General features: G+C 39.7%; 2 protein-coding genes across 3 annotated transcripts in view; both read left to right on the top strand.

Annotated features, from left to right (window-relative positions):
- The window catches only part of tbck (TBC1 domain containing kinase), a 58,987-nt gene extending 46,784 nt beyond the window's left edge, over positions 1-12,203 (top strand). For both annotated transcript variants that reach the window (XM_026171221.2, XM_026171220.2), the window contains exons 24-26: positions 4,943-5,106; positions 8,032-8,191; positions 11,606-12,203. In XM_026171221.2, the coding sequence (XP_026027006.1) occupies positions 4,943-5,106; positions 8,032-8,191; positions 11,606-11,716 (435 nt within the window). In that variant the 3' untranslated portion in view covers positions 11,717-12,203. The remainder of the gene's footprint in view (positions 1-4,942; positions 5,107-8,031; positions 8,192-11,605) is intronic.
- A 790-nt stretch (positions 12,204-12,993) lies between these two features.
- On the top strand, positions 12,994-21,579 carry LOC113024292 (polyunsaturated fatty acid lipoxygenase ALOX15B-like). The gene is made up of 14 exons (XM_026171219.2): positions 12,994-13,207; positions 13,423-13,627; positions 13,792-13,873; positions 14,125-14,247; positions 14,332-14,435; positions 14,570-14,736; positions 15,655-15,798; positions 16,426-16,629; positions 17,006-17,092; positions 17,198-17,367; positions 19,973-20,094; positions 20,240-20,340; positions 20,833-21,003; positions 21,162-21,579. Exons 1-14 carry the CDS (start codon positions 13,055-13,057, stop codon positions 21,339-21,341), a joined length of 2,013 nt encoding a protein of 670 aa, XP_026027004.1. The 5' UTR covers positions 12,994-13,054; the 3' UTR covers positions 21,342-21,579.
- The last annotated feature ends 41 nt before the right edge of the window (positions 21,580-21,620 follow it).

Below are 21,620 nucleotides of genomic sequence, written 5' to 3'. Positions count from 1 at the left end.
ATTGTACCCCATATACCGCACCAAACCATCACTTTTGTTGTTCCAACAGTCTTGGAGGGATCCATCCAATGTGGGTTAGTGTCAGACCAATAGCGGTGGTTTTGTTTGTTAACTTCACCATTTACGTTAAAGTTTGCCTCATCACTGAACAAAATCTTCTGCATGAACTGTGGGTCCTGTTCCAATTTTTGTTTTGCCCATTCTGCAAATTCTGTGCGCCGATCTGGGTCATCCTCGTTGAGATGCTGCAGTAGCTGGAGTTTGTAAGGGTGCCATTTGTGAGTAGCTAATATCCACCGAAGGGATGTTCGATTAATGCCACTCTCCAGTGACATGCGGCGAGTGCTACGCTGTGGGCTCTTGCTGAATGAAGCTAGGACAGCCACTGATGTTTCTTCATTAGTAACAGTTTTCTTGCATCCACATTTTGGCAAATCCAACACTGAACCAGTTTCACGAAACTTAGCAAGCAGTTTGCTGACTGTAGCATGGGAGATGGGTGGACTCGCAGGGTGTCTTGCATTGAAATCTGCTGCAATGACCCGGTTACTGCGTTCACCAGATATCAACACAATTTCGATCCGCTCCTCACGTGTTAACCTCTACATAAATGTAGTAATCGATAGTTACTTCAGTTATTGTCTACAGTGGTTTACACAGATTAGACTAATCTTACTTTTGCTTTCTTCATTCTTTTTTTTAGTTTAATTAGAATAATTCAGTATTTTCTTTGGTCGCATGCTGTCACTATCACTTAGAGATTTTGATCGAGTCCCATTGTGTGGCTGTTTGTATATCGTTTCCTTGCATCGTATTGACTAAGATTGACTGTATTTTGTGGTAGGCTTGGAAAATGTACCTGGCTTGGGGGTATTTGGTAATTAAATTATCAGGGGAAAATATGAATATATATATTCAATCAGTGTGGCCGTTGTTGAAGCTGTGCATCTAATAATAGAGTTACTATAACATGTTACTATACTGCAATAACATGGATCAGAATTTGGATGGCTTGTTAGGTCACAACAACCCTTTCAAGGTAAAATTCTTGAGGTTGTCTGCCACAGTACTTTTGTATACATTTCAATACAGCAATTCACACAGAATATATTATTTATTTGGTAAAAGTATTTACCTATTACTATAGTATTCACTGCCATGGCATTTTTTGTCTGTACATTATTTGTTGTTGGTGGATATAAGATTAAAAGTTTTTTTGTTTTTTTAATCCAGAGTGTTAGTCATGTTTTTGTCACGGCTGCCGAGGCGAGCCGTGTGGAATAAATGAGGATCCAATCGCAGGCAGTCGTGGAGAAGTGAAGGTGATTTATTGAACACAAAAAGAATGTGGACAAACAGCAAACGGGGCTCGAACTAAACTAAACTGGGAAACAACTAAACTACAGAGCACAAACCTGAATGAAAACGAGCAGAGGAGGATGACAATGAACAGCAGGGAGAAGACACGGTGGATACACAGACTGACACTGAGTAATACAGACGAACCGGCAACAGGCAGGAGAACACACAGGGCTTAAATACACACACCAGTAATCAGGGGATGAGAGACAGGAGGGCAACACAGCTGGGAGGAATCTGGGCTGACGGGACGGGGAAACGTAAACTGATCACACTCACATACGACACGGACCTTCACAATAAAACAGGAAACTCAGACACATGGAACCAGACAAGACATTGAACTAAACAGACAGATTCACAAACAGATGGGGTGACACCATAGACAGACAGATACAGACGCAGACTCAGAGGCAGACCGAATATAACACAGAACTTAAACAATCATCATCTAGAAAATGATAACTAAACTAAACTAAAAGCGCTGGGTCACCGACCCAGGACCATGACAGTTTTCTTTGCAGCAAATCAAAATGGTGCGAGATTTCATTAGTATGTAGATTCCTACCTGCTGAGACTCTCTTATTGTATGTTTCTTCAAATTGCAGCTGTCAGGCTCTTGTTAGATAATTTGAAAGAGCAGAACAAAGTTATTTATTGGAAGCAATGCACATCTCTCCCACTTTCCCAGTCCTCATCATGTGTTGATGCAACACAGTGAGTATGCACCTTTTGAAAACTCCAAACAAATAGGTATTGTTACACTAGCCTTTATTATATTTGAAATCAGGTACCTAGTTTGAAATAATCAAACTATGAATATTTATTAAGAACAAAAACAGCCCACTTGTATCAGAAATATTAAAAAGTTGAAGTAGAAAAGCTTTGAATGTCTCCTGTTACACCCCACAATGAGACTGTAGAGCCAAAATGTTTACACCTTGTTATAATTCACTGGGCAGAATTTCTGAGGATGTTTTACCGATTACTAATTTGCCCTGTATGATAAATTATTTACTTTGTGGCAGCTCACTGTTTTGTCTCAAAGCCTCAGTCACATAGGTCTAGAAACCAGTTGGTTGCTGTGGCCTAACGATTGATTTCATAGTGACTCCCAGTACCCTCGAACGACCACTCACAGCAGGTTGATTCAACAGGAGGAATACTTGTTTTTCCCCAGCAACCAGTAGTTGTCAGGCAGTCGTCCATATTCCTGTCTGACTGATTGATATACATACATATCAACTGACAGATGCTAGAACAGATACTTTTTTTTTTTTACATATTCCTGAATCCAAATCATTTGCTGAGATAGAAGCAGAAATACTAAATTAATAAACTGATGTCGTTCCATCAAAAGTTAGAAGCTAAAATCAAAGCAAAATTAGCTAAAATCCAAAATAGCCTAGGAAAGTAGAGAAATAAACAAAATGTGATGGTTTTCTGGCTTTGACCCCACATATTTTCAGGGGGATTCAAGTCAGGCTTTGTACAGACATGTTAGTCAGTTTTGTCATCTGGAGGTAGTTCTTTACCAGGAGGGACATTTGTTTTGGGTCGCCATCATTTTAGAAGGCAAAGGGGAAACCCAGACTCGGTTTTGCTGCTGACTCCTCAACATTTTCTTTCCAAATCTTCACATGACCTCCTTGGGTTGTATGCCTCTCCCTTCTTTCTCCAAATATAAGCAACATCTCTGTGGCCTAAGAGATCTAGTTTCCTCTCATCTGACCAAAGGGTGCATTTCCGGTATCTTTCTTCAGGCTGTCTTTAGCTTACCTGACCATTCTGACCTGAAGCTTTCTCTTTCTGAAGCTTTCCAGATATGGATGGTTTTTTTTGGTCTGCAACCTGGCAGTCCAATCCTATTCTAGTGATTGTCGTCTTTGAGACTACAATACAACTTGGCTGAGTCACTCACTGCTGTCTTGGCAGTTGTTCTAGGGTCTTTAGACACATCTCTCACTAGTTTCTTTTTCCAAAGTATTTGAAATCTTTCACTTCCTACCTCTGCCAGGCGTGTTCTGTACTGTGTGGCTTTCTTTGAATTTCTTGATGGCAGCTCTGACTCCAGTTCTTGACACTTGAAAGCGCTGTGATAACTATGTATATCCATCTCCTGCTTTGTGAGCATCAACAATTATTTTTCTCAAATCTAAACTGATTTCTTCTGTTGAGGTTTTTATACTGTGTGCAAATTCAAAGGTAACCCTCAGTTTTCACTTAATTTTAAAGTTTTTGACCATTTCAAAGTTAGCACGTTATTGAACAACAGTCGTTTATGCTTTGGTCAGTGGTTAGTTTTTCAGGGGGCTAAAATTGACCCAGGGATTTTTTTTTTCTGAAATAAATCTGTTATTGTGTGCATATAGAAATCATTTATTCTTTCTAAAGAAAACTTGTATGTTTATAATTGCTATGTTAAAAATTCCTTCCTTGTTAAAAAAGCACTTGGGGAAATGTTTGACAGAAACTTTCATTTGGGGGGGGGGGGGGGGTAATAAGTTTGTCCTCATATTTAATTCTACAATCTGTGGTGGACCATTTCTTTGTCTCTGTGAAGTAAAAGTGTAATAATTACTATGTAAATGAGCATAAAATAGAAATTATTCAACTGTAGCACACATACTTGAAAATTGCAAGTTCTTAGGATGTTAAGCAGAAACACTTAGTTAATATTCACTGTTTAAATAATAACGCTGTAATTTAACAACAGTAAGTAAACCGCAAATTTTTTTGCATAGTCCTTTTACAAAGAAAAAAACAGGAGAATAAAAAAATCTTTTAAATCGCTTTTGAGCTAACAGAACACCCGTGGTCTGCAGCCCTGAGTTATTGCTCTGGGGTGGGCCATAGATTGTTCTTCTGACCAGTTTTAGTGAGCTGCTTTCAAGCATTTTATTTCATGGTTGGCAGCACTTTGGCATTTAACCTACTGGTCCTGCAGTCGGCTCTTTTTATCCTGCACAGTGTGCTGAAATTCCTAGATAATGCGGTTAGTATTTCTCCTCAGTTTAATTTGCATATCAGTGAACAGAAGTTGCAGACTACAAATGAACTCTCATCATCAAGACAATATTTTTGTTTGTTAGTCTTTTTAAAGGAGTTGGTCAAAACTCTTGGCACCCTCGGTTTTCCCCACTTTATACTTAAAATGTATTTCAGGGATTCTGGGAATTGTATAACATTTGGTCACTGTTGCAGAGCAGAGTTCAGCCTCCTGCAGCCATGCCTCAGGCTGGGTGCTTTAATGAACCTATTTGGCAATTCAGGTAGAAACTGGCAAAGGACCAGGTTCTGGCCACTACTGCTGCTCATCTGTGGCGCTGTAATATAGTTTATATGGAAATTCATAATGGTAGTTTGGGCTCATTTTATAGGAAGACATTAAGCACTAATCGAGAGGGGATTTATTTAATGAAAGCTTGTTGGTGTGATTTAAATAAATATCCAACTTGACAAAATTGTTTTTCTTTCTCTTGTGTTATTTCATTACAGTAACTTTTGCAAAATCATTATTCCATAAATTCTCTGACCGCATATACTGCTGTTTTCTCTCTCTTTATCTCATCTCCTCTTATAGTCTCGGGAGCCTCTGTCACTGGTTGACCTGAAAGCAGAAGTATCTCCCAGGATCTCAGCGGAGGACTTAATTGACCTTTGTGAGCTGTCATTGTCCGGGTCCTCCAAAAGGAACAAAACTGGCAAGCCCAAAATTGTTGCAGTCGATATCCGCACTGCGGAAGAGTATCCTTACCATTTTTGTGCAGCTGGGAAATCAGTTTTAACATGTAAATATTCCACTGCTGTTATTCAGTGTCAAACGTATACCACACTGGTTCTAGTAAAGGCAGATTTCAAGTACTTTAGTTCATGGCTGACTCCTGCAAAAGCTCTGATTCATGCATCTGTTTAACACCACACACTGAATAAATAAACTCAAAAGAAACCACAAATAAGCTGATGCAAATTAAAAGCAAAAGTTGGTTTATTAGCAACTGAGAGTGGCAAGGTGATTGGAGAATACTTCCTGCTGGCAGCTAAAGAGCCGTGGGAGAGGGTGTGCAGGAAGCTTGGGTGACTGGAGATGGGGTTGTCTTGGAAATGTAAACACACTGAGAGTTAGCAGGGTCTGCGATCTGGTAGAGCACCAGAGATGCCAGGTATTTTCAAAGGCATGATGACATAAGGTGCAGCTGGTAAGGGCGGTTTTCATCACACCTGTCTGTGCTTCTCTACAATGATGAAGACACTCAGCACAATACACAGGGGAAGAAAAGAAAGAAAGTGCAAATCCAGGAGTCATGATAGTTCAGCCTGACCCAGAATGTGATGTTGAGGGGGAGTCGGAGGGTTTGGCAGAGCCCAGTGTGACAGCATCTTTGAATTTACACAGGGTGTCATTTCAAATTATTTAATACCTGTGCCTTGAACAGTGACCTGCTTTCTGTGCCATGTTGATAAATGTAAGATTCACTTCCTATGTGAATGATATGCAAAAGACTTTGAATTTGTGACATGAAGAAACATTTTGTCTTTCTCTATTCAGTGCCTTGGATATTTTGGTTACCTATTTATGTGGTGGCAGTGCTTTGCTTTTCCTTGTTTTTAATGAAACCACAGGCAAAGAGATTAAAACAGCTTGGTCCCCATCAGTTGCAGTTCATCCAGGCTCTGCAACATTCAGCTGGCCCCCTGAAATTCCTCCAAACTGCCCCACCATATCCAGAAGTGACGAGCTATTAAAGCAGCAGCGTTTAGTTTAAGTAAAATGCATTCATCTGGCCTTTTGGCTACATGATCATTTCCACTTTATTAGCTCATCTGGCCTAAGGACTGATGGGTTTATGCCATGGCAAGGCCTCTCTCCATCAGTCCACATTTCACGACAATCACTACTCCTCCTATACTGTTGATCATAATTAAGTTAAACTCACATGCAGTGATCATCCATTAAGTCGTCACCTGAATTGTAGTCAAAGTCTTGTTAGCAGCCTTGAGGAGCAATAACCTCGGAACTATGATGGATTGTGAGCTGGATGACCTACTGACATTCATGTTTCCTGAAATTCTTACTTAAGTAGTAGATTTGATTTTTTTTTTTTCTTGAAAGGATGTGCAGCAGCTAGAATGATTAAGGATAGAGATGGAAATTTGTTATCAAGTGAAGTAGGTGTATTGATAAGATTTAAGGAGTACTTTAAGGAGCTCATGAATAAAGAACATTACAGAGAGAGGAGGACAGATGAAGTGCAGAGGGATTAGTAAGGAGGGAGTGAGGCTAGGTATGAAGAGGGTGAAGAATGGTTTAAACGGAGGAGGGTAGTGAATACAGTGGACAAAGGATGTTGAATATTGAGCTGTCAGGCAACACGGAAAGAGGAAGACCACAGAGAAGTCTGACAAAAAAATTTAGAAGGGATAGAGTAAGATGGAGGCAGATGATCTGCTGTGCCCTAAGGGCAGCAGCAGAAGCTATTTTAGGTATTTTGCACAATAGATTGTTTACCCTGGTTAATGTTGTATGTCACATTTTATGTGTAAATTCTCTTCCTTCTTAAGCTATAATCATTTTACAGACCCACTGGGCTAAATGAAAGAGAAAGCTGAAACCTGGGTTGTTTCTTTCATGAAAAGTTGATGTTTTAGAGATGCAGCCTTTTCCCAGAACAGCAGCCGTATCCATGGCCTTGATGTGCATAAATGCACGCAGTCGTCTATATAAAACATCCCCGGCAGATTAAAAATGAAGCGTGTCACAATCAATGCCCTCTTTTCTATTTTTTTGTTTTGTTTTTTGTTTTTGTTTTTTGCTCTGAATATAATTACAGAATTGCATAAAGGCATTCGTTTTGTTGTTACAGGATGCAGTACAATAGACACAGAAACCCTCAAACACAGAAAATTCAAAGCACCAGAAAGAGTGAGGCTCAAAGGTTCAGCTCATCAGTGGAAAGGCTGATTGGCTAAGAGGTTAAAGAGCCATTAATCAATAAGGATTAGTGGCAAGATTAGAGATTTTGAATTGGCAGTTTTTGTGACAAAATTTCTTCTCTGGAGCATACTGATAGGCTCCACAGCCCAGCTCACATGGTCAAAAGGGATTAGGCCACTTTACAGGATTTGGCAAACCTTTTTCACCTCTGTTATGGTCTTTGGCAAACCCTTTTTGTGTGTTTATGTAGTTGCAAATGGTATGGTTTGATTTGGTAAACGTAGAAACGTATTGCAACAAAGCTAATGCACTCAGAAAAAGTTCGTTGTCTGGTTTTTATTCAGTATATCAATCTGGGGTTGTTCAATATCACTTTGCCAAAGACTCTCACTGAGGGACCTTTCCTCTGTTTTTTCTTCTTCTTTTTATATCCTTATTATTACGTTTCTTTTTTTATTTCTCTCATCTTTCGCCCTTTCTATTCTTCACATCCTCTTCGCTTTTCCACACCTCTGCATTAAAGTTTGTCTTACATATGATTTGTACTAAAAGTCAGCCTGATCAGAATTATAACAAGCACTCACTGAACTTACGCAATATTGTTATGTACTGGTGTATCTGCTGTTTTTCAGTAATACAGCGACTCCCATGAAATGACACACAAGCACACACACTACACACAAACACATTTTTGGCCTTGCTTCTTCGCCATTATTCCTTAACTCCTCTGCCTCCAGCTTCAACAGAGGCCACATTTCTGGAAGCATCAACATTCCCTTCAACACGACTTTTGGTCCGGAAAATGAGGTGGTGCAGTGTCCCGCTGCAGGAGGCCTCCAGAGCTATAGAGGGCGTGTCATTGTGGTCATCAGCCACAACATGAAGAGTGCTGCTATGGTGAGAAAGCAGTCATCCACGTATATGTGTGCAGCACCTCAGTATGCGCAGTATTTTTACATGAAGAAAATATGAATTAACACAGAAGCATAATGTTTCAAGGGCTGAAATCACTATTGACTTTTCTGGTTATTCAATTCAGTTTTATTTGTACAGTGCCAAATCACAACAAACAGTCACCTCAAGGCACTTAATATTATAAGGTAAAGAGCCTACAATAATACAGAGAAACCCCAATAATCAGATGACCCCTGTGTGCAACCACCTTGGTGACAGTGGGAAGGAAAAACTCCCTTTTAACAGAAAGAAACCTCCAGCAAAACCAGGCTCAGAGAGGGGCGGCCATCTACCGTGACTGGTTTGAGGTGAGGGGAGGGAGACAAGACAGAAGACATGCTGTGGAAGAGAGCCAGAGATAAATAATAACTCATAATTAAATGCAGAGTGGTGAATAACACATGGCAAGTGAAAAGGGATGAGAGAAAGAGTGCATCATGGGAAGCCCCAGCAGCCTAAGTCTATTGCAGTGTAACTAAGGAGGGTCATCTGATCCAGCCCTAACTATATGCTTTGTCAAAAAGAAAAGTCTTACACCTAATGTTAAAAGCAGAGAGGACATCTGACTCCTGAATCCAAGTTGGGAGCTGGTTCCACAGATGATGGGCCTGAAAGCTGTAGGCTCTGCCTCTCATACTACGAAGAGCTCTATTGGTATGATATGTTATTATGAGTTCTTTAAGATAAGATGGGGTCTGATCTTGGTCAAAAACACCTCTAGGATTCCTCACAGTGTTATTGGAGGCCAAGGTAAGTATTTGGTTAAACACCATATATCTAAGATTTTGGGGGCTGAGTACAATCATGTCTGTTTTATCTCAATTTAGAAGCAGAAAATTAGAGGTCATCCAGGTCTTTATGTCTGTGTGTGTGTCTCTGGCTTTATAGAAAGATAACACTGGGTATGATCTGCATAGCAGTGAAAATGTATGTATGAAGCAGGTAAAATGTAAACAGAACTGGTCCATCCAAAAAAACATCCAAAAAGTTTAACTTTTGTCTCGTCAGTCCAGAGAGTATTTTCAATAATATTTCAATTTGTTTGATGATCTGAAACATGTAAGTGTGACAAATATGCAAACAACTGCAGGTGTAAATGTGACTGCAAATGGTTGGTCTGTCCTTGTGTATTAGCCCTTGTGACAGACTCAGAACCTGTCCAAGGTGCACCCCACGTCTCACCCTAACCTAGCTGGGATAGGCTCCAGCCCTCCGTGACCCAGATAAGGATAAACAAAAGAGAATGGATAGATGGATTCAAACCACTGCAGCACAGTACCTTTGATATGTACAGCGTGCTCTAATTGCTGTAATAAAATATTACAGTCAACAGTATGGAATGCTGCACTGAGGTCTAGTAGAAAAACCACAGAGATGAGTCCACTGTCAGAGACTATAAGATGATCATTTGTAACTTTCACTAAAGCTGTTTCTATACTGTGATGAGCTCTGGATCCCGACTGAAACCCTTCAAATAAATCGTTCCTTCGCAGATGATCAGTTAGCAGTTTTCTAACTACTCTTTTAAGAAATTTTGAGGTAAAAGTGTATAGATCCTTATGTATAACTGTTAGGTTATAATGGGGATAGACTAGTAACGGTCTTGTCCTTGCAACAAAAACAAACAAATAAACAAACAAAGTAACTAACTATATTCATGGTTTTCATGGCCATGAAAATGTCGATCACCAGGAGTCAGAAAAAGTCCTGAACTTAAACTTTAATTTAGTGGTGGATGAAATTAATTTGTCCTTAACTGTTTGTGACCCTCCTTGACTTCTAAGTGGATTTAATTTCTCATTAGTTGTGCAATAAAGGTAACCAATTACAACATTTATCAATTTCTTTCTGTCCTTCACACATTACAATAACCTGTGAATTGTGATGGATTGTGAGTGAGATGAGCTACTACATCGCTAACATTATGGTCCAGTTTTTAGTTTTTTAAAAACTGCTTTCTGGAACTGATGCAAGCATTTTTGACAACTTGTTTTTGTTCATAGGAGCATTTGTTTGAGCATATATTTAATAAGATAAAACAATCAATCTTCTGTTTCACGACTACTAAAAATTTATACTTAGTCTTGTCGATATTAAATATTTTGTGAAGGCAATAATCTTTAAATTCAGGCCTCTGTCTTGTAAAATTCAGCCATCTGTTATATAAAGCCACACTGAGATTATTGGTCTGGCGTACAATGTAATAAATAGTTCATTGGAACATTTTGAACATTAGCAGATTATATTTTACATAAATCACCATCTGATATTTCAGTGAACAAAAATAAATTTGCCCACTTCAGCATAACACAAGAGAGAACTACACTGATCATCGTACATTCTCCTTTCGTGCTCTTCTTGGAATAAATTAGCCAAGCTGGCATTTATAAACTCAGCAGGGATAGTGCTTCAGGCAAAATCCCAATTTAGAAAAGATGTCCCCCTTCCATATGTTAGAAAGTGAAAAAGAAATAGTTCTTATTAACTGAGAAGACAATCCTGCATTTTCTTTATTAAAGGGAAGCATCAGAACTTTGCTGCGTTTAACCTTTTAATGGTCCACATGATCAGTATACAGTCGTGTGGCTGTGGCTTTATCCCTGTCGTGTTTTGCATGGTGATAATCATGTTCTTTCATTTCAAGCCAAGTATCAAACATAATGATTTTTTTGTCATTATCATCATATATATGATTTGACAATTATTCATGTGACAGGATCACCTGAAATTTTTAATTAGGAGGTTTTAAGAAGCTGTTTTTGAAGAATTTGTGGATTTAATGTCAGAGACACACTACTTAATGTCAGAGACATAAGAAATCCATAAGGCCTTTTAATCACCTAGGTTATGAAATGAAATTATCAAAATTTAATTTCCTTACCATTTTACTGTGGTTAATAATTTGGTTAGAATAAGGTCAACCCCAGTTCAGCGGGTATCAGGGTTTTTTTTTTTTTTATAATTGCATGAGTAGCAGAGGAAGAGGTTTTGCAATCATATTCCCCTCCTTGGTTTCACCATGTAACTGACACAACAAAGGTTCAATGAGGAGTCACAGAGAAATATAAAATGTTTAATTCTTAAACTTAAAAATGTACTGAATTAGTGCATTTTTATGTTAAGGCGTAATCCCGCAGTCTGATGTGTAAATTTATGCTGAGCTTGTCTCAGAGAGGTTGATAAACCAATTTTACATTGGAGTATTTTGCAGTGGTGGATTTGCCTTTTATAACTACAGAGAAACTAGAACTACTTAAGTCCTAAATATTAGTAATACAGCAGACAGAAAAAGTTGAACAAAACCAATAAATCTGAAGTATTCGGTTTTTGATGGGAACTTTCTCTTTTTTTCTGCAGTTTGCTGCACATCTAGTGAAGATGAGTTTTCCACGTGTTTGTAACCTGGACGGAGGGATCAACAAGCTGAAGCCCACCGGGCTCCTGACGGTCCCTTCCCCGCAGATCTGAGCCTCTGCCTTAGCTTGACTTTAAAATAAAGGGAAAATGAAAAGATTGTAAATAGTACTTTGAGCTGACACTGAAGTAAAAAGGGAAATTAGTGAACAAGCATCACCATTGCATTTGGACTTTTTTATATAATCTAACTGTTAATTGTTGCAAAATGACTAACTGCATTGAAATGATCTGCTTTTTTTAATTCATTTTGGGTTCATGATCATGCTCACAGAGCCATTATGTGGTTATTGTTCTGGCTTATTAAACAAGAATAACTGACTAACAAGGTAATGATCCCATGTAGAAGTGCATTACACAGACTGAAAAAATGTGCTTAAAAATGTGCTTATAAATCTGCTGGCGCCCTAAACCAGCCTTTATCAAAACCTGCTTGTTTAGAGCAGCTGCTACTGTATGTAGTGTATTAGTTTACACTAATAATTTAGCTGCCTGTGATCACTGTGTTTGTGTGAGAAACAATAAAAAGACACATACAACAGTTTTGCAGTTACTTATTAATGAATTTTCTTCATATTTTTCTACGTTCATTTGACCCATGCTGTGCAAAAGGCTTGAGCCACCCCTTATTTAATTGTATTTTGCAACCAAACAGCAAGACTTCTAATTTTTTTTAAGTGATGAGCAATAGTTCAATAGTGCTTTCTGATGGTTATTTTAAAGTTTTTCTTTGGCCATTGGCTGGTTTTTCACTCATTTTCAGTGCAATTCTTGTACCTGATAAATTTCAGAAGAATGTTTTTTTTGTTTGTTAAGCAATTTAAAACTGAAAAAGGCACCTAACTCAAAGTTTTACAGACAGAAAATAGTATTTAATACCAACAAAGGTATTTCCAAATAGCTTCAAATTAGCAAAACATTTGGCAGATATCAGCATGGTGTGAGGTGTTTCCAAAAGCCCTTCAGGAAACTGGAGGACAAAAACCGAAGTGACTAGCCAAAAACACACAACAGTTATCAGTATCTGATTTATCCTGAATAGGATAGACGTCATTATTTGCACAACTTTATCAAGAATTTCATCTCAACACATGATTGATGCAACTGACTGGACACTCCCACTGATTTTGTGTGAATAAAAAGAAAAATTTGGGGGGGCAACTTCTGACAGAGTAGTTTCTCTAACCTAAATTCTTCATCTCAAGGTAAGAGATGTTTTCACAGGATTTCAGTCAGAAATTATGGGTCATTTAGCATAATGAGTTAAAATAATTGTTTACATTGTCCTTTTCACTGTAATGCAATAATTTTAAATGTTTACATTTCCAAATCAGTGCTAAGAATAATTAGAATTCTCCCCCTACCAGGATTTGACCACATTCAAGAGGGAAAATGGTGCAGTATAAAGTGACCGTATTCACTGGTGATTGCCTTAATTCCACTACTCTCAACAATGTCTTCATTAAGCTGGTGGGCACAGATGGGGAGAGTGATCGCACGTGGCTCATGGGCTTGAAAGGGGCTACATCCTTCGTTATAGGAGCCGTAAGTCTGAAATATGCATCTTCATGATTAAATGTATCTCAGGTTTCCTGTATGAGATGATATACAAATGAAATCATTTTTGTGGAAATAAGGGGAATCTATCACCATGAAGATGGTCAAAGCAAACAGTTCACTTCATGGACCACAGTAAATTATAACAGGAATTGTATGCTCGAGTGTTACAGCTCAGCACAAACTGCTATGTCATTCTTTAGGTATCAAAGTTTAAGGTGTCCTGCCCCACTTCGCTTGGAAATCTTGTGCTGATAGAGTTAGACAAACAATCTCTCCCACTGTTCCCGGAGGACGCTTGGTTTTGTGCCAAGGTGGAAGTGAAATCCCCTGAAGGAGACATCTACAGCTTTCCCATCTACCGCTGGATTGCTGATAGCAAGGTGCACCGCTTCAAAGATGGAAAAGGTTTGGGAAACTGTGCTCATCTTAAATCTTGTTCAAACCATTGAAGATGTAAAACAAAGGTTGTAATGAGGCTGAAGCAGTTTCCTAATACAGTATATACCATATTTACAAGAACAACTTGAAACCATTTTTCTTTCTTTCTTTGTTTTCTTTTTTTTTTATAGCTCTGAGAGTCTTTGAAGACAACCATCATCTTGGCAGGTACAGTCGGCAGCAAGAGATTCAGCAGCGAGAGGAAGACTATCGGTGAGAATTCAGAGCTTATACACATTTTAGCCTTACAGCTCCTGAAACTAGAATACAAATGCTGTCCAGTTATAGCTGAATATCCTAATACTAATGATATTTAACCTTAAAATTAAGCATTGCAGCATATTCTTTGTCTGCTGGCATTAATGAAAAGAAATTAAACTATTACATATGTTGCAGATAAAAAGTATATCATGTCATACTGTAACTAACTTCCTCATCACTTTGCTGTTTCTTTGTCTCATCAGCTGGGATGCATATGCAGAGAAAATACCTCACTCCATGAAGGCAGAAAACCCATTTTCACTCCCGTATGAGGTTCAGTTCTCCTTCACCAAAACTACAGAGTTTCTCTACACTGCTTCCACAGGGTGAAGTTCTGTTACACATATTTTTCTCTTTACTTATCAAAAGTATGTTAAGTATCATAATGAAGTAAGATGAATGTGTTTCAGACTGACTGAGCTGAAGCTGAAAGGACTGGATAACTGTAAGAAGAAGTGGGATAATATTGACAGCATCAATCGAGTGTTTTGCTGCAAAAAGACTGAAATATCAGGTACTGTACTAACATCATAGCATAGTAATGTGTAATTAACTCTTACCCTAAAATTTTCCCTATACCACTATACCAGGTAGATTTTACTGAATGATGAACTGTAAATCGTGAAGGTAAATGTTTCTTTTAAACAGAATATGTTCATGAACACTGGAAAGAAGATGCTTTCTTTGGCTACCAGTTTCTAAATGGTGTCAACCCCATTTTGATCCAGTGTTGTGCAAACCTGCCCAGTAACTTCCCTGTCACTGATGACATGGTCTTTCCCCGTGGCCAGTGCAGCCTGAGAGATGAAATTAAGGTGATCATCTGAACTCTTTATAATAAATGCACGTTTTTCCACGACCCACTGTCATTGTTGCACTTTTTACTGCACTATTATGTCTGCACTGTCTTGCGCCTGCTCTTTCTTTGTTTTGTTTTTTGGGGGGGCGGTTTGGCAATTTTTGCAAACTTGTACTTTATGTAGTGTGGGGATGAACAAAAGTATTTTACCAGCACAATATAATCTGCGGTGTGATCATTGCTTTTAACAATGTAAGAGATAGCTTTAAGATGGCCTTAAGATGTTTATGCATACTGTTATCATATTAAAGGAATTGCAATACATGCTTACAAAACACTTATATCAGGTCATTTTTATTATCGTTTATAAGGTCATATTCTTGTATTAAGCCTTTAGTAGAGGTTCTTGATTAAAACGTTTATTTAGTAGATGACATATACATAGTTTCAGTTCGGTTATTACATATATGAGAGTGGCTTCTGTCTCTCTGTCTGGTGAGAGGTCAGGAGCTAGTCGGCGAGGTGAAATAGGGTACAATTGTGGTTAGCACACACACACACACACACACACACACACACACACTTAGTTAAAGAGAATCATTTATAGGTGGAAGTTTAATCATGTTTTGCTCGGGGTTGCAAAAGAGCAGTTTGTCGCAGAACTGCTGCTGATGTGTCAAGATGATAAGCGAGCAAGTCACACAGTTTAAAAAGTAGTCCTGTGTTGATTGTCTGTTATATGTTTTATGTAGCACCATGGTCTTGAAAGAACGTTATCTCGTGTTACTGTATACTGTACCACTGCACATGGCTGAAATGACAATAAAACCACCCAACTTAGATTGACTTGATGTTTTGTCAAATAATTGTACTTTTACAGTCACTGACTAAATATTATATCCACACTGATGCAATAACCTGAACTTTTAAACAGAAAGGGAACATATTCCTGTGTGACTACAAGCATCTGGAAGGGGTGAAAACAAACACCATCAATGGGAAGAAGCAGTACTTGATGGCTCCTCTCGTCCTGCTCCACAAAGCTCCTGATGATAAGCTAATGCCGATTGCTATTCAGGTAATTCATAATAATTAACACGGTTGTTTCTGTCCTGGATAGACATGCAACTATTTTGCTGGTAATACCTGAAATGAATAAAGAAAATCAACAGCCTATTTATGCAAGATAATTCATAATATTACTGGAGGGGTTGTATTTGTTGGGTCTGATTACTGGGCGGGATCATAACCCCCCTGGAAATTACGCCCCTGATCCATATCGCCACTCCTCAAAAGCTGTGTTGCTGTACCGCTCCACCATTTTACTCCTCCCACACAGGGAGGGAAATTGTAGCATGAGTGCAGGGAGAATTAAAAACACACGTTCATTTGATGTTTTTGTTCTTTCAACCTTAACTTTTGTAATTCAAATAATTACATAATTGATTATTAACTGATGATTACACTACTGTGTAGGTTACTGTGCAACCTAATTTTTTTCCCCTTCCTGAGCCATAACCTTGTGGAAAAGTTTAACCCACATTGCTGAGACCAGAGTCTGACATATGAATATATCAAATAGGTTTAATTTATAAACCCCAAAAGTCACAACAGCCAAGCAGTAGGTGTCGTATTTACGTAGCAGACAGAGATAATACAACTCAAAATACGCTAATATGGCCTACTCTGCCCTGTCCATCTGTAGCTGAAGCAGACTCCATCAGATGACAATCCGATCTTTCTTCCTACTGATTCTGAGTACGACTGGTTGATCGCCAAGACTTTTGTGAGAAGTGCAGATTTCAATGAGCATCAGCTCAATGCTCACCTGCTGCGCACACATTTGCTGGCCGAGGTTTTTGCAGTGTCACTGCTGCGCAACGTGCCCATGGTGCATCCTCTGTACAAGGTAACTGACGTTTGCTGAAACTCCGTTTTCTCTCATAAATCATGTCACTGCACGCACTGTTTACTTGAACTCTTCCTATAATTTCTTTCTTAAATTGTTATTTAAAAATTCTTTTTTTTTTTAACTGTAAATTTTAAAATTTAAAATCTGTAAATTTTGTAAATTTCTTTATTGTACTTTAATGGTTGGGCATTGCACAGCAATAGGTATTTCACTACATGTCATAATTTGTATGATTATGTGTGTGATGAATAAAATTTGAGTCTCTTATCAATGTGTCCACAGAGGACCACTGATTGTGCAACAGAGTACCTCAGCATAATAAATACTGTGTTGCCCCAATCATGTCACTAACAGAGTTCCCTCTTTCCCTCAGCTCCTCAAACCACACACACGCTACACTCTGCAGATCAACTTCTTAGCTCGACGCCTTCTCATTTCTGACACTGGCGCTTTCACTCAGGTATGCAAAGAACAGCACACTCACTAGACCTTTACTTAAAGAATGTTTTGTTTTTTTATTTCATGTTTAACATTTGTCTTTAACCAGGAGCTGCTTATTGTGTAGTTTGCAGGGTCAGGTGGAGAGGGCATGTTTACGATCCTGCAGAGGTCAGTGTGCTCATTAACCTACAGCTCCCTCTGTATGCCAGATGACATTGCTGAACGTGGCCTAGAGGATGTGCCAAACTTCTTCTACAGGGATGATGGCCTAAAGGTTTGGGATATCATCCACAGGTATCATTAATATATTTTTCTTTTTTTTCCATCAAGCTGCTGCAATTCAAAGTTTGTAAATAATGCAAATGCATCTGTTACTTTACCTATGATACTGGGTCAAAATTTTACATATTATTTTTATTTTAGTTACTTTAATCTAAAAATTTATTTTCAGTTTGGTGTAACTTCTTTTTGTTTCCAAATTGCTCCTTTCAGTTTATTTTGTTGAAGAACTAGTTTTAGATTTTTATTTCAGTATTGAAAGCAGCTGAATCGCAGTAATGTAAGCATCCCAGCATCAATGCACCAAAATGCACCAGTGCCTTCTCAAACTATTGTATTCATCAAATCAGATCAATAACAGAAAAATACTAAGCCTAAATAGATTTTTTTTTCTTTCATGTTTATTCTATGTGAGTTCACCAAAATGTTTTGCGTGCCTATTTTTTGGTTTAATTTTAGCTCGGGTCCTCTACCAGAGGCCTGGGAGCTTGAGGGTCCTGCGCAGTATCTTAGCTGTTCCCAGGACTGCGCTCTTCTGGACAGAGATCTCCGATGTTGTTCCCGGGATCTGCTGGAGCCACTCGCCTAGCTTGGGAGTCACCGCACCTAGTGCTCCGATTACCACGGGGACCACCGTTACCTTCACCCTCCACATCCTCTCGAGCTCTTCTCTGAGCCCTTGGTATTTCTCCAGCTTCTCGTGTTCCTTCTTCCTGATGTTGCTGTCATTCGGAACCGCTACATCGATCACTACGGCCGTCTTCTTCTGTTTGTCTACCACCACTATGTCCGGTTGGTTAGCCACCACCATTTTGTCCGTCTGTATCTGGAAGTCCCACAGGATCTTAGCTCGGTCATTCTCCACCACCCTTGGGGGCATCTCCCATTTTGACCTCGGGACTTCCAGGTTATACTCGGCACAGATGTTCCTGTACACTATGCCGGCCACTTGGTTATGGCGTTCCATGTATGCCTTGCCTGCTAGCATCTTGCACCCTGCTGTAATGTGCTGGATTGTCTCTGGAGCATCTTTACACAGCCTGCACCTGGGGTCTTGCCTGGTGTGATAGCCTTATGGACCTTGTACTCAGAGCTTGTTCTTGTGCTGCCATGATTAGTGCCTCTGTGCTGTCTTTCAGTCCAGCTTTGTCCAGCCACTGGTAGGATCTCTGGATATCAGCCACCTCCTCTATCTGCCGGTGGTACATACCGTGCAGGGGCCTGTCCTTCCGTGATGGTTCCTCGTCTCCCACCTCTTTCTTGGGTTTCTGCTGCCTGAGGTATTCACTGAGCACTCGGTCAGTTGGGGCCATCTTCCCAATGTATTCGTGGATGTTCGTTGTCTCATCCTGGACTGTGGTGCTGACACTCACCAGTCCCCGGCCCCCTTCCTTCCGCTTAGCGTACAGCCTCAGGGTGCTGGACTTGGGGTGAAACCCTCCATGCATGGTAAGGAGCTTTCTTGTCTTTATGTCAGTGGCTTCTATCTCCTCCTTTGGCCAGCCTATTACCCCAGCAGGGTACCTGATCACGGGCAGGGCGTACGTGTTGATGGCCCGGATCTTGTTCTTACCATTCAGCTGACTCCTCAGGACTTGCCTGACCCTCTGCAGGTACTTGGTGGTTGCAGCTTTCCTAGTGCAGTCAGCTTCTTCAGCCAGTAGGCGTGAACCATATCGGGGCCTGGTCCAACTCTTCATACTAGAGACCCTTGCTTGGATGTCTGCCACCATGATGGTTACTGGACCCTGTTCAGGGAGGTTGCTATGGTCTGCCCTCAGATCCACTAGCCACTGAGCATTGCCGTTATGGGTTGCGTCCTTCTCCCATATGCCCTTCCAGTATTGCTCCATCTCCAGCCTTGGTGGTGCTGTTCTCTTATTGTTCCCTTGCCACTGAGAGTACACCTTTGCTGGTTTATTCTCCTGCCTTCTATCTCTCTGGTGTACCTCCTCAAGCGGCTGGCCAAGGCTGTGAGTCTTTGCTTGGCAGTTTCCAAGGCCTCAGGTATGGACAGCTTGCTGTATTTCTTATGCACCTTCTTTGTCGCACCTTTCTGCAATTCCGTTAGTTGGCTAACCTCCCTCCGTGCTACTTTGATCTTGCCCTCTAGCCTCCTTCTCCATGGAGGGTACTGCTCCTTGTGGCTGTTCAACTTGTAGCCAAGCATCTCACTGATCACTGCTGCCGTATTGTAGATCAGCTTGTTAGTGTCAGTAATCATGGTTGTAGGTATCGTCCGTAGTGCTGCATTAACATCATCTAGCAGACCTTCTGAGGGTACTTCACGTAATCTTGGTAACCGGCTATGGGGGATCCAGGTTTCAAGCTTGGCCGTAATCCTATCTTTCAGGTCAGTTCCTCTCGCACTCAACAATCCTTCTCCTATCGCACTTGGGGCTTTGTACCCAATCTCGGGTGGGGGTGATGATATCTCCCCCCTGACCTGGCGTCCTGGCTCCCCCTTGCCATAGCATTTATGTTGTACCTCGTCAATCTCTAGCTGTGAGAGCAGTCCCTTCTTTCGAATGTTGGAACACTGAGCTATTAGTTGTTTTGCCATCTTGGGTATCGAAGAATCGAAAATATATTTTACTCAGTGTATTCCCATTTCTCAAAGGTTTGTGCAGGGAATGCTCGGCTACTACTACAAGAGTGACCGTGAGGTCCAGGAGGACTCTGAACTTCAGAAGTGGATTTTGGACATTTTTGAACACGGGTTCCTTTCTCAAGCAGAAACAGGTGGGCTTTATACAATATTTGAATATTTACGATGATGATGATAATGGTGATTTATCCATTTAGGATTATATTGCAAAAATAAGTAACTTTTGTTTGTTCGCCTAAATATATTTAAGTGACGCAGTTATTTTTCTGTGTTTAACAGGAATTCCTCAGAGATTTACCTGTGTGACTGCGTTGGCCAAATTTGTCACCATGGTGATCTTCACCTGCTCAGCCCAGCATGCAGCTGTGAACAGTGGACAGGTATATAAAACCTAATTCAACCTAATTATTTAAAATGTAAATAAAAACAGAATCATTCATTGATTTGTAGATGTATTTACAATAGAACATAGTAAACATATGAAATGTTTAAACTGAGAAAATGTAACCTTACAAGAAAAATAATGCCTCATTTTGTATTTGATGGCAGAAAAATATATTTAAAAAAGGTAGGACGGGGCTTTGTGTACTACTCTGACACACTGTAGCATCCCCTCTTCTTTTACCAACAGTCCACAAACATCTGGGAACTGAGGAGATCTGAGAGAGGAGTGTCCCATTCTCGTCTGATATATGATTCTAGCTGCTAAACAGTCCTGGGTCTACTGTGTTAGTGTTTCATTTCATGATGCATCAAATGTGTTTTCAACTGTTGAAAGGCCTGCATTATGAAGCCATGATCTTCTGATAGATGAAACACCATGATTATTGCTCTTATTAATCAGTTATCCTTTACTCCTTGATTAAATGCAGTATGACTATGGTGGCTGGATGCCCAACACTCCCATCTCCCTGCAACTCCCACCACCAACCACAAAAGGGACGACAAGCGAGGCCACGATGTTGGCCACCTTCCCTGATGTCAATGTAACAGCTCAGGGCATGGCCACCATGTGGCTGCTCAGCAAGCAGTCCAGTGACTTTGTAAGGAGCAAAGATTTCATTAAGAATGACAGAAATTATGTTTAAATTCAAGTTTTGTGAAAAAAAATACATATGTATGCAATAATTTTTAGGGGCTAATTTCATAAATAATTTGAATGCTGTTGAAGAAAAACTGAATGTATCATTGTTCTTATTAGGTTCCCCTTGGCCAGTACCCAGAGGACCACTTCACTGAGGAGATTCCCCGCAAGATATTAAAGGATTTTCAGATGGAGCTGGAAGATTTGAGTTTAGTCATTAAAGCCAGAAACAAGCGTTTAGAAGTGCCATACACTTACATGGATCCAGCAGAGGTAGAAAACAGCGTGGCCATTTGAATATTAGAAGACTCAGCTGTGAGATAAAATTCAGTTCCCTCTTCAAATAAAAGCAGCCAAAGAAAGTTCTGACTTTTACTGATGAAATAGCTGAAATAGAACTTAACGTTTCTAATTATTGTATGCTGATTTGTGAATTTTATCCATCTGCTGTGATGTGTTCTATAGATTAGAAACTTAAAACCTCTTCTGATTTTCAATAAACTGTCCCATCCATTCAAAAACATGTCAAAGAAAACTGATATTATTGTGAACAAATCATGACTTTTTTTAGTGATT

The sequence above is a fragment of the Astatotilapia calliptera genome, chromosome 6 (assembly GCF_964374335.1).
Source record: "Astatotilapia calliptera chromosome 6, fAstCal68.1, whole genome shotgun sequence".
NCBI classification, from domain to species: domain Eukaryota; kingdom Metazoa; phylum Chordata; class Actinopteri; order Cichliformes; family Cichlidae; genus Astatotilapia; species Astatotilapia calliptera.
This window is presented reverse-complemented; position numbering and strand designations above follow the sequence as displayed.

Excerpts from the sequence above, each read along its gene's own strand:
- LOC113024292 (XM_026171219.2), top strand. The coding sequence starts at position 13,055 with ATGGTGCAGTATAAAGTGACCGTATTCACTGGTGATTGCCTTAATTCC. Across the intron at positions 14,737-15,654 it reads GCCTGAGAGATGAAATTAAG|AAAGGGAACATATTCCTGTG; the intron begins GTGATCATCTGA and ends ACTTTTAAACAG. Across the intron at positions 21,004-21,161 it reads GCAAGCAGTCCAGTGACTTT|GTTCCCCTTGGCCAGTACCC; the intron begins GTAAGGAGCAAA and ends TGTTCTTATTAG.